The 18,583-nt window shown below is 40.9% G+C and overlaps 1 protein-coding gene across 5 annotated transcripts in view; it reads left to right on the forward strand.

Annotated features, from left to right (window-relative positions):
* Nucleotides 1-18,583, forward strand: part of cacna2d3a (calcium channel, voltage-dependent, alpha 2/delta subunit 3a) — a 782,368-nt gene that overhangs the window by 347,979 nt on the left and 415,806 nt on the right. For all 5 annotated transcript variants that reach the window (XM_073072214.1, XM_073072211.1, XM_073072212.1 and 2 more), the window contains exon 6: nucleotides 11,737-11,868. In XM_073072214.1, coding sequence (XP_072928315.1) covers nucleotides 11,737-11,868 — 132 coding nt within the window. The remainder of the gene's footprint in view (nucleotides 1-11,736; nucleotides 11,869-18,583) is intronic.

Genomic DNA, 18,583 nt, shown 5'->3' on the forward strand with positions numbered 1-18,583 from the left:
AAATGTAGATACTGGTAGGGCAAAGTTGAAAGACAGTTTGCCTTACATGTTCCAGTGATATGGATGTAGCTTTTCAAAGATAATTAAAACTAATTGACAAACAGCAGTTCTCCTATGGTTTTTTTTGGATTTTCTTAGTATAAAAAATGGTTTTGGTTGAAGCAAGACACTCTTATCACATCAGGGATTAAAAGTTAACTTTTGCAGAAACATTTACAATTCTATTTCCAAATAATGCACTGGTTCTAGGACTTTATTTTGCATAATTATTTATTAATTTATACTTTAATCTTTACTTTTCAATTTACAATACAGAATTCAATCTGCTATCAATGAAAAATCCACTCCATATATATTTGGTCAATTCGACAGAATTCTAAAAGAGTTTTTCACATTTTAAGGACCACTGATTGACTGGACAAACGTTACATCTGCTGTCTCTTTCTATTATCCAGTGTTAGTAACTGCGTTGTGGCAGAATACGTTGCAAGTAATGTACTGAAAAATGCTCCCTGAAGAGAAGCTCATAAGATTAAGAAGTGCTATTACTCTTTGAAACAAAATGGAACTGTCAATATTTACTGACTTGCCAGAAAGTGACTTTTTGGCTAAAAGATAGAAACTTTAAAAAAAATCTCTTTATTTTCATCTCCTGCAAAAGGAGCTCATTTAATGGCAATTACAGCAAATTACATATTTAGGAAATTCTGTGTCTTGATTTATATTAGAAATACCGTTTATTGATGTGGAACGATTGTGATTTATTTTTCATAATATGTGCAGATGATACCTGGATTGAAATAAAAGTCTGAAAATTCTCATTTTTCAACACAGTCTCCTTCCCAGTAGATTTGACCCCTGTAAATTGTAGGGATTTAGCAATGCTTGTGTTTGTTTTTTTTTTGTTATTTGAGAAGATTTCTTGAAGTTAATTTGTGACAGTACACACTGGAGTAAAATTTATCGGGCTTTAGTGCAAAATGACAATAGAAAAGGGCAAAACTTTTTAACCACCTGTCAGAATTCCACCAAATCTGCTACATTGTCAAGAGTGACATTTGGAACTCCCAATTGCCCATGAAGTCTCATAAAGCCTCCTTTTCTAATTGTGAGGGCAGTGTCATTGACATAATGGTTGCTGTTAATGTAAAGATACCTCAACAGATCTAATGCTTTGTCCTCAATGGAGACCTGGGAAGTTAAACTATTGCCACACTGATGTGGTGTAGCATGAAAAGAACACTACATAGATATCTTGCAGTGGTAGAACAGTCTACTGTTCTCTGGTATTTTAAAGCTCTTAGTAGACACATGCCAACCTTCAATGCCAGGATTGGTCCGGATTTGAACCTTTGGAAGAATACCATAGGAAAGGAAGGCTTTGGCAACTCACGTGGAGTACTACTTCTCAACATATGTGCTGAGCACAAGCTTACCATCAAAACACTCTCTTCTGCCAGAGAAACAAATTCAAAACAACTTGGCAGCACCTCTGAATTAGACTGTGGCATCTCATTGATTACGTTATTGTCCGAGCTAGGGATCGCCGTGATGTGAATATCACAAGAGCCATGATTGGCACAGATGACTGCTGGACAAATCGTCGTTTAATCTGCTCTGGCATGTCCATCAGACTCATGAAAAAGAGGAGGGTTCATAAGAAGCAGACCAGGCCAAGACTAAAACTTGAGACTACTTGACATTGCCATCCAGCAGAACATTGAGGCCTCTTTTGGGGTAATCCTCCGACAGGAATATCCGGAGGATATTGAAGAACACTGAAATCTGCTTAAATCCACCATCCTCAATAATTGCAAAAGGATCCCTGTGTACAAGTCCAGAAAACATCAAGATTAGTTTGTTGCTAATGCCATGGAGATAGAACAGCTTATCTCCAAGAAAATGAAAGCCTTTTGTGCATATTAGAATGACATTGGCAGCAAGGCCAAAAGAGAAGTTTACTCCAAGGTCAGGGCAAAGGTCCAGCCCAGGGTGAAGGAGCAAAAGAATTCTTGGTGGACTGAGAAAGCCTTGGAAATCCAGAGACTGGCAGACTCTGGTGACACAAGAGGTTTCTTCAATGCCACCAAAGCAATCTATGGTCCAAGTTACTTCGAGTTAAACCCCCTGCGCTCAAAGCATGGGAGGAACTTGCTGAAAGATCAAGGATATCAGCAGTCAGTGGAGGGAGCACTTTCAAGAACTTCTTAACTGCGACAGCATTTCTGAATCAGAAGTTACTAACCAAAGAGAAGACATGGGGGAGGGGGACCATCCTTTATGAAAGAGGTCCATGATCCCATCGGGAGCCTGAAAAGCAACGAAGCCGCTGGTCCTGATGGGATCCCAGCAGAGACCTTTAAGGAAAATGGACCAGCACTCCTGTACCATGCCCTGCTCCTGAAAGTCTGGGAAGAGGAACAACTGTTCTCAGAGCTCTGGGCTGTTGTAATAGTGACCATATTGAAGAAGGAGGACTAGGCAGATTGTGGCAATTACAGAGGCATCTCCCTTCTGTCAACAACAAGAAAAGTTCTTTCATGTATCCATGCCAATTGACTCCTTTTGCTGTATGAAGAAGTACTCGCCGAATCACAGTGTGGTTTCTGCCCAACTAGTGGGCAAAGAAAACACTTCAAAGGTAACATCAAAATCAGCCTGAAGAAATTCAACTTTACATCGGAAATCTGGGAAGATGTTGCACTCAACGGATACACTTGGAGGAAATCTGTTCAAGAGGGAGCTGCGGAAATGAGTATGGCCTCCACTGTGCTGTGGAGAACAAGTGGCTGCTGTGAAAGGAGAGACTGAACAACCAGAGGATCCAACCACTAGCCACAGCCACCACTTACTCAGGTCCACACTGCACCAGAATATGTGGACCTACAGCCACCTGAGGACCCACCAAAAGACAACCCCTTAGGAGCACAAACATGAGAAAATCTGAAGGTGCTGGAAAGCCAAAGCAGCACACACAGAATACTGGGTGCACTCAGCAGGTCCGGCAGCATCCGTGGAAAAGAGTAACCCAGTCAACATTTCTGGCCAAGACCCTACTTCAGGACTGGAAAGGAAGGAGAGAAGTGTGGGAGGAGGGGAGAAAGAAGTACAAGGCGGCAGGTGATAGATGAGATCAGAAGACGGGGAGCAAATGAAGTAAAGAGATAAAAAGTTGACTGGTGAAAGGGATAAAGGGCTGGAGGAGGGTGGATCAGACTGGAGAGGATAGAGGACCATGGGAGAAAGGGAAGGGAGAGGAGCACCAAAGGGAGGTGATGGCCAGGTAGGGAGATAAGGTGAGAGAGTGAAACAGGAATGGGGAATAATGAAGAGGGGGCAGCAATTACCAGAAGTTCAAGAAATTGATGTTCAAGTCATCAGACTGTAGACTACCCAAACAGAATATAAGGTGTTGCTCCTCCAACCTGAGTGTGGCCTCATCATGGCAGTAGAGGAGGTCATAAACCAACATGTCGGAATGGGAAGTGGAATTGAATTCCTGCTTTTTCTGGCAGATGAAGTGTAGGTTCTCATTGAAGCCATCTCCCAATCTATGTCAGGTCTCATCGACTACAGGAGGCCACACTGGGTGCACAGGATACAGTCAATGACCTCAACAGACCCTTTAGCAGAACATCTTACTCAACTTGAATGATTGCAAGAAGATATAACCTTGAAAATAATAAGTGGGGCAAATTCTTTTTCAAGGTTAAATAACAATATTAAGCAAAACAGAATGGAAGTTCAATTTTATGAAGTGTCAGAAAATTGCTTTAGAATGCCAGTTCTTTGAATTCTGTAATAACGAAATTATTAGATAAAAATGTTTCCAAGCTGGACATTCCTGCCTTGACAGCTCTTGTTTGTTTATTTTTGATATTCATAGCTTTCTTACCTGTTAAATTGGAATAAGTTCCTTTTGCCTAATCTAAAATTAGTTTTGACTCGTATTTCAGTGTAGTCAAATGTAGATTGAGCGAGATGAGCTCAGGAGCAACAGAATATTGTTAATTGCTGTGAAAATTTCAAAGCTTTCAGCATCACAAATTATTTTGATTATGATTCTGCAGAATCATAAATTATGCAGAATAAATTAAAACAACAACATGATTTAATTTTACATATTAAGTGATTACATTTGGCCATACAAATAATGAATGCAAGAATTAATTCCTTGAGCAACCACCTATTTTTTTCCCACTTCATATTTTATGAAAATAATTGTTTGGAAGAATGAAGCCATTCATTCTGAAAAGAACTTCTGCTGTTACTTCAAAGCAGTTTAGAAACAAAAAGATTTAATAAAAGATGCAGGAGATTCATATGTTAAACCATTGACCAATATTTCGACTTACTAAATTTAACTGCAATAAAATCTAGTTGAAGACATGAAATGCCTGAATCTGGCTAGGCAATGCCCTTGTTTGTGCACAAAATGGCTAGAGATGCTTGCTGAAGTGAGCGATTGCCAGTATGTTTGTTGCATTGTTAAGATTCGGATTCTGTTTTCAAACAAATGTTATGTTCAGTAATTTGTGGCCTGTTCCTTTGCTTTGAGCAAAGTTGGGCGACAGCACTGAAACTGTGCTTCACTAAATATGATGTTGGAAAGGCGATAATGAACTTCTTGACCTTTTTCCACAGTGCAGGATAGCATTCAGAAATTTCTTTCTGCAACCGAAAGTCTTGGTATGAACCTAAGCTTCAGTTCAAAGTCATTTTGTATCGAGATCAGTTCTTCTTCCACCCTTCCAGTTAATTCTTCACTACAAGTGTTCAGGAATGGATTTATTACCCATTTTGGAACTTGGATCGAGAGACAAGCCTGAAATCTCTCTGACATGTTTATGCAGCTCGTCCAAAGGGCACAGTTACACTTGAAGTTCATTATCTGATACTCTTTCTTTCTCTTCCAACTCAGGGAGACTCGGAAATTGGAAAAGGTCACAACGGGCAGTGTTGCATTTCAGTAGGATTAACTTGGACAGAGATGTGGAGATGACTGATTTAACTTCGATAAATTTCACATCATTTCCTTGCAATTGAAGGCTGATTTCATTAAACTTTGCAAATTATTCTGACAAATAAGCAATGTCATGCCTAACTTGAATTGATTACTGAATGAACATTTGAGTCTTCAAAGAATTTCATCACAATTTCAAAAAGCACATAAAAGCATCTCGGGCAGTTTTCTTTTGAAAGCCATTTGACTTCTGTGTGCAAGAATGAGCATTCAAACTTTCCATCATTCTCAATACAAAATCTCAAAATAGTCGCGAATTAGGAGCATGGGACTTGATTTTATTTACCACTGTGATGACAGTATTTCATGTTTGTGCAGCCAATGTGTGCAGACTATATGGTTAGTAAAGAAATATAAAAAGGGCCCAGTCTTATTAAACAGTCTATAGTGCAAAGTTGAAGCTCACTGATAAGTCAATCATTCACCTCCTCCGATCGTCACTGCCCTTTGGACCCTTGCTCCGAGTCCACCCCGTCCGGTGGTCTACCAAATCTTTCATTTGCGTCTTCTTTCCTCATCTCTCCCCAGCAAAAGCCCTCAAAAAATCTTCTTTGAGATTCACACGACAGAGCAACAAAATCCTGATTGGCTAACCTGCATTCTACAGTCCTGTTATCTCCATCCATAACCCAAACATTGCTGCTACAGCCAAACTGTTACCTCAGCAGTGAACATTACAGAGAAGCCACTTCATTAGCCTTAGCAGTGAAACATTACGGAGAAACCATTACAGCGCATTACACCTATGTTGTCTGGATGTAGATGGCCATCTGGGCCCAAAAGGCAAAGCAGGCTCTAAGCAGTGACTAGACATCAGACTTCCTCTTGCATCATGATGAGGCCACCCACACGGTGAAGGAGCAACACCTTATATTCCGCCTGGGTCACCTCCAACCTAATGGCATGAATATTGATTTTGCCTTTTGGTAAATTAAAATTCCCGGCCCTTCCTCTCTTCATCTATTCCCCACTGGCCTCTTACCTCTTCTCACCTGCCTATCATCTCCCCTTCCTCCTACAGTCCACTGTCCTCTCCCATCAGATTCCTTCATCTCCAGCCCTTTACCTTTCCCATCCACTTGGCTTCACCTATTGCTTTCCAGATATCCTTATTCCCTTCCCCCTCCTTTTTATTCAGGCATCTCCCCCCTTTCTTTCCAGTCCTGAAGAGAAGGGTCTCAGCCCAAACGTCCCGTTTGTTCAGTTCCATAGAAGCTGCCTGACCTGCTGAGTTCCTCCAGCATTTTGTGAATGTTGATCAGGTTTTGTATCACGAGCTTCTGCCTCCAAAATGACCCAGTCTTCTAATGGCTGTTAATGGCTCACTGCCGTCAAAGACGTGGACTGTTTTTGAAGTAAATGTTGCTGATAGACATTAACATGTATTCAGAAAGATTGAAGTTAATTCAGAATTCAATATTAAAGGACCGAACTGGATACTCAATTGACAGTTTTAAAGCTACAGTCTCCAATTTTCTGGTGTTATGGCCAACATTTTTTTAAATCTTAGCTGCAAGGCAGTGCCTTGATTGTAGAATGTTATAGGAGATCAAAAGAACGTCTGAGGATGAAACAATGATAATTCATGATGAAAGCAGCATGTTCTAAGACGCCAGTCAACATATTGAAATAGTGTACGTTTAAAACAATAGTGCTTTTATCAATGTTGTGCTCTTCAGTTCTTTTGACATTTTTTATTCAATAAAGCAGGACTTTTACAATATCTATTCAGCACATTTAATCAAAGGCTTTTGTTAACACTGCAGACATAAATTTGAGGCAGATGGAATGATTTGTACATTTCACACAAGAAATATGTACTGACGGTAAACATGGTGTATTGGCTTTGCGTGGTGTTGCAGTTCAGACATAGAACAGTGCCATGGTGTGCGGGCTCTTCAGTGTACAATGGTGTACTGACCTATATAAACCAACTCCATGATCAATATAACCCTTCCTTCCTACACAGCTTGTAACCCTCCATTTTCTCACATCCAGGTGCCTATCTTAAATGTTCCTATTGTATCAGTAATCTACCACTCTCTGTGTAAAACACCTACCTCTGATAGTTCCCTGAACTTTCCTCCGCTCACCTCAAATGGATGCCCTTTTGCATTAGTCATTGCCACCCTGGGAAAAAGGTGCTGTTCATTTTATCTATGCCTCTCATAATCTTACCCATCTCTACCATGTTCCCCTCACTCTCCTTTGCCCCAAAGAGAACACCCTAGTTCATTCAACCTTTCCTCATGAGACATATTCTCTAATCCAGGTAGTATCCTGGTAAGCCTCCTCTGAACCCTCTCTAAAGTTTCCACATACTTCCAATAGTGAGGCAACCAGAACTGAACACAATACTCCAAGTTGGTCTAAATAGAGCTGCAACATTACCTCAAGGCTCTTGAACTTAATCCTGAGTAGTGATGGCCAACACACCATACACCTTCATTTCAACCTCATCAACTTGCGTGGGAACTTTGAAGGATCTATGCACTTGTACCTCAAGATCCCTCTGTTCCTCCTTACTGCTAAGAATCCTGCCATTAACCTTGTACTCCACTTTCAAGTTTGATCTTCTAAAGTGTGTCATGTCACACTTTTCCAGATTAAACTTCATCTGCCACTTCTCTTTCCAGCTCTGTATTGTATTCTGTCTGTATCCCGTTGCAACCTACAACAACCTCCTACACAATTAACCAATGTTTGTGTCTTCTGCAGACTTACTAATCCAAGTCATTTATATAAATTACAAAGAACAGGAGTCCCAGAACAGATCCCTGTGGAACACCTCTGGTCATTGACTTCTAGACAGATTATGCTCAAGCCCATTCTGAATTCATGTAGCCAAGTTCCCATGAATCACATGCCTCATGACATTTTGGATATAACTGGCAGTCAAGCAAGAATGGAATAACTGAGTTCTTCAATTTTGTAGCAATGACTCTAGTTGATACAAACATATACTTCCCAGTATTAATTGACATGAACTATAGAATGGATAGAGTGATCCTCAGTATTAGAAATCTCTATTCCACACATCTGTCACTTAAACAATTCTATCCCTTTACTTTGTTATTACTTTTCTGTCATTTTTGCCCCAGGTCTTCAAGTGCTAATGCAGGGATCTTTTTCAATGTGATGAGAGTTTCTGCCTCCACGGCCCTTTCAGGCAGTGAATTCCATCACTCCATTACTCTGGGTGAAAACATTGCTTCTCAGCTCCTCTCTAACTGGGTAATCAATTATTTCTCTCTCCAGGGTAAAGGTCCCTTCGGTTCACACCATATTGACCTCCCATCATTTTACACATTCAATCTCTGTTCAGTCCCCTTTATTACAATGAAATAACAACAGACTGGATTGGATTTACTGAAGCTCTGGTAATGGTTCTATTGTCTCTGGGCCCCGCCATGAATGGAATTGTGTCCTCTACATTATGATAGGAAGTAAACCACAATTCAAAAATAACTGATTGACTGTAAACCTTTTTGGTTATCCTGAGGTTGTGGATCATTATAACTACTTTTGTTGCCAATATCGGAACTTCCTGGAATTTGCAGTCAGTGTCCTGGGGAGGACTGTGTCCATGGGTGGGGGAGAGGAAAGGGAATGTTTTTTACTGTTTTTATTTTGTTGCTTGCTGTCCTACTGAACATTCTGCGTATGCTACATTGACGCCAGAAGATGTATCATTCTTAGTTGGTTGTTAATACATTTCACTGTATGCTTTAAGGTACATGTGATAAATAAATGAAACTGAGTGTAAATCTGAACTTGTCAAGTATCATAATCTCTTTACATTTGATTTGACCTTTTATGTTTGCTTTTTCCTTCAACAGTTGAATTACATGCTCTTCTCCCTTAAATTTATTGTTATTTTACTAGTTTGTTTTCAGGTTGCATTGTTCTTTTTAAAATTACCACATGATTGAAATCCTTATTTGCACTCTAATGGTGCAGTGCAATTCAGTCCATATCTTTATGACCTAATATTGCTTAAACAAAGCTGTTCAAGAGAAAAATATCAACAAAATGGGCAAGAGGCAAATCGATTCAGCCCTAATTTCAGTGTTTTATTGGTGCCTAATTTTGTCAAAAGAAATCCAGAAGCAAATTCTTCCTTTCCCACAAACCGAACGCTGGCTAAGTATTAGGATGTAGTGCATCCCGAACAAACAATTCCAATTTAATGCTTCACTGCATGTTTCAGATGTTAGTCACATTATAACTATGGACAGAAAATGATTTGTTCAAAAATGAAAGTTAAAATACAAATTTAATAGTTTTTTTTGGTTTATTAGGTGATGATGATGATCGTTCTAATGATCATTAAAATTCTGTGGAAAGTTACTTACTTACTCATTACTTGCCTTTATTTTTACTCCCCATTTTGACAACATTACATAAGAAGGAGTGCAGTTACATTTAAGACTGAGAATGTGACAGATAACTTCAATTCAATTGTTATGGTAGGGTAGCGGTTAGTGCAATGCTATCACAGTCTGGGTCGTCAGAGTTCGGGGTTCAATTCCGGCGCCATCTGTAAGGAATCTCTTTATGCCCTGCCTGTGGAATGCATGGGTTCACCAGTTTCTTCCCACAGTTCAAAGACATACCTGGTAGGCTAATTGCTCATTGTAAACTGTCGCATGATTAGGTAAGGGGGAATCGGGGTTGTTGGGGGTTTGTTGGGGCGGCATGGCTCAAAGGGCCGGGAGAGCCTACTCTGCACCATATCACAAGAAAATGTCAGCTCTATTTCTACAAAGAATGAGGATAATATACTGAATTAGGAAATGTGCAAAGAACGCTGCTTTTCTTTGGCACAGTGCCCAAATTGCATATTTTGCTGCAAGCTCCTGATAATGAGAAGCAATTCTCTTTATTGGCCTGATGCACAAATTCATGTTTATGATTTTGACACTGCAGTATTTTCTCCCCAGATATAAGAACAAAAGAATTGAAAAAAATAGAAGCAGGTGTAGATCACTAGGCTTATCATGTCCGCTTCTTGTCAACCACATCATGGACTGTACTTCAACACTGCTTTCCTGAAGCAACTTTAATATCCAAAATCTATTCAAGTCAAGTCAAGTCGCTTTTATTGTCATTTCAACCATAACTGCTGGTACAGTACACAGTAAAAATGAAACAACGTTCCTCCAGGACCCTGGTGCTACATGAAACAACACAAAACTACATTAGACTTCAGACCTACATGGGACTACATAAAGTGCACAAAAACAGTGCAAGACAGTACAATAATTAATAAACAAGACAATAGGCACAGTAAAGGGCAAATTACAATATAATAATAAATGGTGTAAATGTAAACAATGTTTTAGCAGGAATTGAGAAAAAAATGAGCAAAAAATGCAAAGGGAGTGGAATGGAGTGGTGTGTGTGTTTGTGTGTGTTAGTGTCAGACTAGACTCTGGGAATTGAAGAGTCTAACGGCTTGGGGGAAAATACTGAATTCAGTCTTGAATATATTTGTGGATTTGTGGAATTAGCCTCTGTGGCCCGCTTGGATAGACAATTTCAAAGACTTGCTGCCCTCAGGGTGAAATCATTTCTTCTAATACAATCCTTCCATTCCAGTAATCAATTTGGTCAACCTTTGTGGAATTCCTTCCATTTTAAGTATATCGCTCCTTAGATAGAGAACCCAGCATATATAGTAGCATCCAATTTATTTTCTCACCTGTACGCTAGTGACTATTGTAAGATGATGGAGTGTATTGCATCAATGCTGTAAGGTTTCTCAATGCTTTACCACAGGGATTTTTCAGTTAACAGGGATTTGATCAAAGAATGGTTGAATGACAAACCTAGTGACACAATTTGTTGAATGTAAAAGCTCATGTGAAATCAGTGGTCGATTGTACAGTTTGAATTGATCCATTTATCTTCTATAGCTACAGTTAATTTTACACCTTCTCTCAACTCAATAGTCCTTTCTCTTCCATCTGTTGCCACCAGTTTTCGATGCTGTAATCTATCATGGAAGAAAAATAGACTCCAAACACCCTGCAGGACCACAGTTGAGTGAGCCCTATTTATGAATTTGATTAAAAATGAAAGACAGGGAAGACTGGCTTTTAAAATCTCAAATTTCTGATATGCCTTATAGTCAATGAAAAGTCTTTTTGATATGTAGTTGCCTTTGTGATGTTCCTATTACTCATCTGCAGTCCAGTTCTGGCATAGCTCAATATTCAGACTTGATTTCAGTCGGTGAGCAGGAGATTGGAACTATTTTGCCTTATCTTAACTGGGGGAAAGCAAGTTAGTTACTGTATTAACCAACTAAGTTCAGGTAGTCTCAGCATTGATCTAACATTCAACTTGGACCTATAATGTCTACAAAGCCCTTCATTGCCCGTTATTTGTCAAACTTCCTCAGCTCTAATATCTTTGGAAATAGTACTTTTATTTTTGAATTTTTAGTTCCTTTATTTAATATTTTCAAATTGTGTACTATTACTCACTGAGATATGCTTTTGAACATCTGAGACAGCTTGATGGGGATCCTACACACTGTTCTTATCAGGATTCTAGTAATTCATCTTTAGATTTCTACTTTAATGTTAAGTAATTTCATTCATGTTGCCCTCCAGATTCATATCTGAAATTGGAAACCTCTGTGTAGATGTGAACATTGTTGGCAATTACTATTTTTGTATATAAAAGTTACTGTTCTTATTTTACAGATCCCGCTATAGTAAATGGAGTTTCTTGGTCTGAAGCATTAAACAAAGTTTTTGTTGACAATTTTGAACGAGATCCTTCACTAATATGGCAATATTTTGGAAGTGCCAATGGATTTTTCAGACAATATCCAGGTATGAAAATAAATTACAAATCACTCTGTCTGCAAAACAGCCGATAATAAACAAAAAGTTAACTTCACTGTTTGAATTTAAAACAGGAGACCAGTTGAATTTACAATTTCCAGAAAAGTTGCTGTAAAATCCATAGACATGTGTTGCAGTAAGGTTTGTTACCCAGTCTATTCTTCACTACCAAAATCTCTCTCATGCAAAACTATTCTAAAGGGGCTTTAGTTTTAGAAAACACCTGGCTTAAATCCTTTGCATCTTTTCACAAGCTGTTTCCAAATTACCTGACTGGGAGCTACAGTACTTACTTTGTCGTATGAGAAAGCTTTTTGCCCAGATCACAAAGTGTTAAAAGGTTGCAAACTAAAACTTCTAAATTCCCATTTAATTGTAGCACATAGATGTCGACAGAACAGAATGATTACTCGAGGACTTCATTATCAGGGCAGTGGAGTAAAGATGCAGTCTAACAGCTTTCACTTATTTTAGTGACAGTAATATTAAGTTCAGTTCTAGACATGCAGCAGCACATCATAAGAAGGTCTTCTTCCATTACGAATTCAAACATTTGCCAAATTAAAAGATTTTACTACAAGATGAGTAAATGGCATGGGGAAGATCTGTTGGTAAAAATTGAAATCAAATCCTTATAGGTGACGTAGGATTGAAAGATGTAGAATCCATGTGGATGGGGTTAACCCAAACTGCAAGGGTAAAAAGACCCTGATGGGAGTTGCAAACAGTATATACTGGCCTCCAAACAGTAGCCAGAATGTGGGAGATAGAAAAGACATGTAATAAGGGCAACATGACAATAGTCATGGGGGATTTCAATATGCAGGTATATCAGGAAAGTCAGGTTGTTGCTAGCTCCCAAGAGAGGGGATTTGTAGAATGCCTACGAGATAGCTTTTTAGAGCAGCTTGTGGTTGAACCCACAAAGGCAATTATGGATTGAGAAAGGCAATTCTGGAGTTGGTGTTGTGTAATGTATCAGATTTGATTAGGGAACTTAAGGTAAAGGAACTCTTAGGAGGCAGTGATCATAATGTGATAGAATTCACCCTGCATTTTGAGAGGGAAAAGATGAAGTCAGATGTATCACTATTACAGCGGAGTAAAGGGAATTACAGAGGCATGAGAAAGGAGTTGGCCAAAGTTGATTTGAAGGAGACATCCTCAGGAATGATAGTAGAACAGCAATGGCTGGAGATTCAGGTGGGAAATGGCAGACAAATGTAATAAATATTTTGCAGCAGTCTTCACTGATGCAGTGTGCCAGAAATTCAAGAGACAGAATTGAGAACAGTTGCTATTACTAAGGAGAAGTTGCTTGGGAAGCTGAAAAGTCTGAAGGTAGATAAGTCACCTGATCGAGATGGAGCATGCCCCAAGGCTCTGAAAAAGGTCACTGAAGAGATTGTGGAGGTATTAGTAATGACCTCCCAAGAATCACTCGATTCTAGAATGGTTCTGGATGACTGGAAAATTGCAAATGTCACTCCATTCTTTAAGAAAAGAAGGTGGCAGAAGAAAGGAAATCAGAAGCTAGTTAGCCCGACTTCAGTGGTGGGAAGATATTGGAATCTAATATTAATGTTAAGAGTGAGGTTTTGGGGTATTTGGAGGTACATGATAAAGTAGTTCAAAGTCAGCATGGTTTCCTTAAGGGGAAATCTTGCCTGACAGATCTGTTGGAATTCTTTGAGGAAATAACAGGCAGGATAGACAAAGGAGAGTCAGTGGATGTTGTTGATGGATTTTGAAAAAGTGCTGTACATGAGTCTGCTTTACAAGATAAGTGTCTGTGGTATTATAGTCAGATGCTAGCATGGATAGAAGATTAGCAGGCTGTAATGAGGCAAAGAGTGGGAATAAAGGGGGCTTATTCTGGTTTACTGCTAGTGACTAATGGTGTTCTGCAGGGGTTGGTATTGGGACCTCTTCATATTATACAGTATGTCTGATGCACCATCAATAACTCTCTGAGACGTGAGGCGAGATATCGGCTTTTATTGACTGGAAGAAAGAACAAGCAGCAATTGACCACCATGCTACATCCTGGAGACTGAGGGCAGGGCTCAGGCCTCAATCGCCTTTATACCGGGGTCTGTGGGAGGAGCCACGGTCAGTGGGAGGAGCCACATGAGCAGTCAGCGGGGGGGCGTGTCCAGACAGGTATATGTAGTTCACCACATTCACCCCCCCCCTTTGTTTTAAAAGAGAGTCCCCATGGGGCGAAGTTTCTTACAAGTATATTTACAGGTTAAGTCTATCAGGTGGTCGATCTACGTAGCACCGGCTGTGATTGCACAGGTGCCGGTGGTGATTGCACCGGAGACGGTGGTTGTGCTGGTTCCGGCCTAACTGGGCGTCAGTGATCCCTCATGCGTGTGCCTAGTATATGCGCATGCAAGACACCCGGTATAGGAGTGTCGTGAGGAGTCTGTGTAGGGCTCGGTGTGTGCGGTGTCACCTCGGGTACAGGGTTCATAGTTACCGTGGAGTGTTCAGGGTAGTGGTCTGCTGCTCCTGCGGGCGCCAGGTCACGGATGGAGACCGTGTCCTCCCGCCCATCAGGTAAGACCACGTAAGCATACTGGGGGTTCGCATGTAGAAGGTGAACCCTCTCAACCAGCGGGGAGTATTTATTGCTCCTCACATGTTTCCGGAGCAGCACTGGCCCTGGGGATGTCAGCCAAGCTGGTAGGGTGGTCCCAGTGGCAGACTTCCTGGGAAAAGAGAATAGGCGCTTGTGAGGGGTGGCATTGGTGGACCTACATAACAGGGAGCGGATAGAGTGGAGTGCCTCGGGGAGGACCTCCTGCCATCGAGAGACCGGCAACCCTTTTGACTTAAGGGCTAAAAGTATGGCCTTCCACACTGTGGCATTCTCCCTCTCCACCTGTCCATTTCCCCAGGGATTATAGCTTGTGGTCCGACTAGTAGCAATGCCCCTAGCCAGCAGGTACTGGCACAGCTCGTCACTCATAAAGGAGGACCCTCTATCACTGTGGACATAGCAGGGATATCCGAACAGAGTGAAGAGCTGGCGCAGAGCTTTTATGACGGACGTGGCAGTGGTGTTGGGGCAGGGGATGGCAAAGGGGAACCGCGAGTACTTGTCGATAATGTTGAGAAAGTAGACATTGCGGTCGGTGGAGGGAAGGGGGCCCTTAAAGTCAACACTCAGTCACTCAAAGGGGCGGGTGGCCTTGATAAGTTGCGCCTTTTCAGGACGGTAGAAGTGCAGTTTGCACTCAGCGCAGACTTGGCAGTCCCTGGTCATCGTCCTGATGTCCTCAAGGGAGTACAGCAGGTTCCGGGCTTTCACGAAATGGTAAAATCAGGTGACCCCCGGGTGGCAAAGATGTGCATGGTCGAGTATAGCGTATAGCTGGTCGAGCTGTGCGCTGGCACACGCTCCCCGGGATAGGGCATCAGGGGGCTCATTGAGCCTTCCAGGCCAGTACAGGATATCATAGTTGTAGGTGGAGAGTTCCATTCTCCACCGCAAAATTTTATCATTTTTGATTTTGCCCCGCTGTTGGTTGCTGAACATGAACGCAACTGAGCGCTGGTCAGTCAGCAAGGTGAACCTTTTGCCGGCGAGATAGTGCCTCCAGTGCCTAATAGCTTCCACTATGGCCGGGGGGGGGGGGGCGTGTCCCGACGGGTATATGTAGTTCACCACAATGTCAATGTTTTGGATGATGGAATTGATAGCTTTGTAGGCGAGTTTGCAGATGATACAAAGATGGGTGGAGGGGCAGGAAATGTTGAGGTACCAGAGAGTTTGCTGAAGGACTCAGATCGATTGGAGAATGGGCAAAGAAGCGTCACATGTAATATAGTGTAAGGAAAGTGCAAGGACATGTACTGTGGTTGAAGGAATAAAGGCATAGACTATTTTCTAAATGGGGAGAAAATTCCAAAATCAGAGGTGCATAGGGACTTGTAAGTCCTTCTGCAGAATTCCCTAAAGGTTAACTTACTGGTTGAGTTGGCAAATGCAATGTAAGCATTCAATTCCAGAAAACTAGGATATAGGAGCAAGGAGGTATTGCTGAGGCTTTATAAGGCATTGGTCAGATCACATTTGGGGTATTGTGAGCAGTTTTGGGTCCCTTATCTAAGAAAAGATGTGTTGGCATTGGAGAGAGTCCAGAGAAGGTTCCAAGAACGATTTTGGGAACAAAAGGGTTTTTGAATGAGGAGCGTTTGATGGCTCTGAGCTTGTGCTCACTGAAGTTTAGAAGAATGAGGGGGATCTCATTGAAACCTGTTGAATATTGTAAGGTCTGGATAGAATGGATGTGGAGAGGATGGTTCCTGTTGTGGGTGAGTCTAGAACCAAAGGGCACAGCCTCAGAATAGGATGTTGCTTTAGAACAGAGATGAGGAGGTATTTCTTTAGCTAAAGCGTGGTGAGTCTGTGTAATTCATTGCCACAGATGGCTGTGGAGGCCAAGTCATTCAGTATAATTAAAGCAGAGGTTGATAGGTTCTCAATTAGTCTGGGCATCAAAAGTTATGAGGAGAGGGCAGGAGAATGGAGTTGAGAGGAATTATAAATCAGCTGTGATGGAATGGTGGAGCAGACTCAATGGACTCAATGGCCTAATTCTGCTTCTATATCTTATTCATTATGGTCTTATGTTTAGACAAGATGCCTTGTGTTCGACTGCAAACTGTGGCAACTTTCATGAATACAGGGACCTGGACTATATTCTCTTTGTGTGAATGTATTTTACTGCTATCTTGTATGTGCTACGCGTGCCTTCTGCTGTGTGTGACTGCTGGTAGCATGGTTTGCACCTTGGCCCCGGAGTAATGCTGTTTCATTTGGCTGTACTCATGGGTATCCATGTAAAGTTGAATGACAATTAAACTTCAACTTGAACTTATATTTAAATTCTGTTATGTGTACAAAAGACCATATATGCTAGGGATGTATCTCATTCATTATTATTGATACCATACACAAGAGTATAATGACAGAGAAAGTAATGTCCACCCTGGATCAATCAGTAGTTCGACACTACCACAAGGGAAATATACACCACCATAATATGTGGTGGGGTTTCCTCAATCTTGTAGCACTGTTTCTTTGGGTCATAATAGACTTTAGTTAAGATGTAACCATTTTTGCTTCTCACCCATTGTGTGCAATTGAGATAAGACTCCTTTGTAGATACCCTATTGACCACCAGCTCTCTGTTACTGTGATGTGGAAGTTGACATTAGACTTTAGAAACGGGAATGAATAGCCACAAGTTTCCGTAATTGTTTGATAGTGTGTGTGAGCTTTGTTTCCTTCCTTTCTGTGGTAATATTGCACCATTTTGTGATTCATTAATGGCAGTCTCTCTCAATGGCTGGAACCTTGACAAAATCACGTTTACAAACTAGATCAACCTTGACCAATGTAACTGGGTCTGGATTCTCCCATTTTCAGAGCAGTGAACAGAAGACCCATTCTATGAGCATCTCCATTCACTGAATCATTACATCAGAAATCTGCCATTGCAATGTGTACAGGACATCTCCACAGCCCTTTCACTGAGTAGTGCGTTAGCGTATCATTAAGTTATTGAACTAGCAGCTAGAGTTTTGGACTATTGATCCAGGGATATCAGCTTGAAATGGAGCTGGGGAATTTTAATTCAATTAATTTATTAAAAGGAAAATTGGTCTCTATAATATCCATTGAACTATTGGATTCCATCTGGTTCATTAAAGCCTTTCAGTCTGCTCTCCTTATCTAAGCTGTCCATAATGTGACTCCAGATGCATGATTGTGTGTGATTATTTAGCCTCCTCAGTCCTGGGACAATTAGGAGTGGACAATATTGCTGATTTTGCCAGTGATGTCCACATCACATGGACAAGTAAAGCAAAATCTACATTTTACCTTTGCAAATTTTGAACCACAGCAATGTGCTCAATGTTTCTATCCTTTCAGGTTGTGGTTTCTTGCTATTTGACACAGTAATGTAGAATTTTATACATTCTGTATAGAAAATTACTTAAATTGTGTACCATCAGTGGGCAGCACGGTAGTATCGTGGTTAGTGCCAATAATCACTGATTTGAGTTCACTTACTATCACTGCCTGGAAGAAGGTTGTCCTCCTTCCCTGTGATGGCATGGGTTTCCTCTGGTGCTCCAGTTTCCTCCCATATTCCAAAGATGTTTGCCCAGAGTTAGTGAGCCATGGGCTTGCTATGTTGGTGCTGGAAGCATGGTGATGTTTGTGGGCTGCCACCACAGACCTCTCTGATTTGATTTGATAGAGACAATGCACTTCACTGTATGTTTCGACGTGCATGTGACAAATAAAGATGATCTCTCTTTCTTCTAGTATGTGAAGTTATGAGCCAACAGCCAGCTTGAAGGATTAGCCCTAACTTTGCTATGGTATACTGATCTGTTTTGTTATTTATGTCTCAAAACATATTAGTTGACTTGGAAATTTTGCAATCATTTGCAGAATTGGAATGGGTTTGTGATCATTTCCACTTTGATCAAGAAATGCACAATAGGCAGCATCTGTGAAAGGTGGAAGGTGGATTCATGGTTTACATTTCATCAGAATGTTAACCAAATCCCATTCCCTCCACCCAATGCCCAATGTTGTATGTTTCTAGCACTTTGTTTTGGTTCTACAACATGACATATTGCTTTTTGTCCCACTTAATGATTCAATTGAATTTCA

Source organism: Hemitrygon akajei, chromosome 19, assembly GCF_048418815.1.
Source record: "Hemitrygon akajei chromosome 19, sHemAka1.3, whole genome shotgun sequence".
NCBI lineage: Eukaryota > Metazoa > Chordata > Chondrichthyes > Myliobatiformes > Dasyatidae > Hemitrygon > Hemitrygon akajei.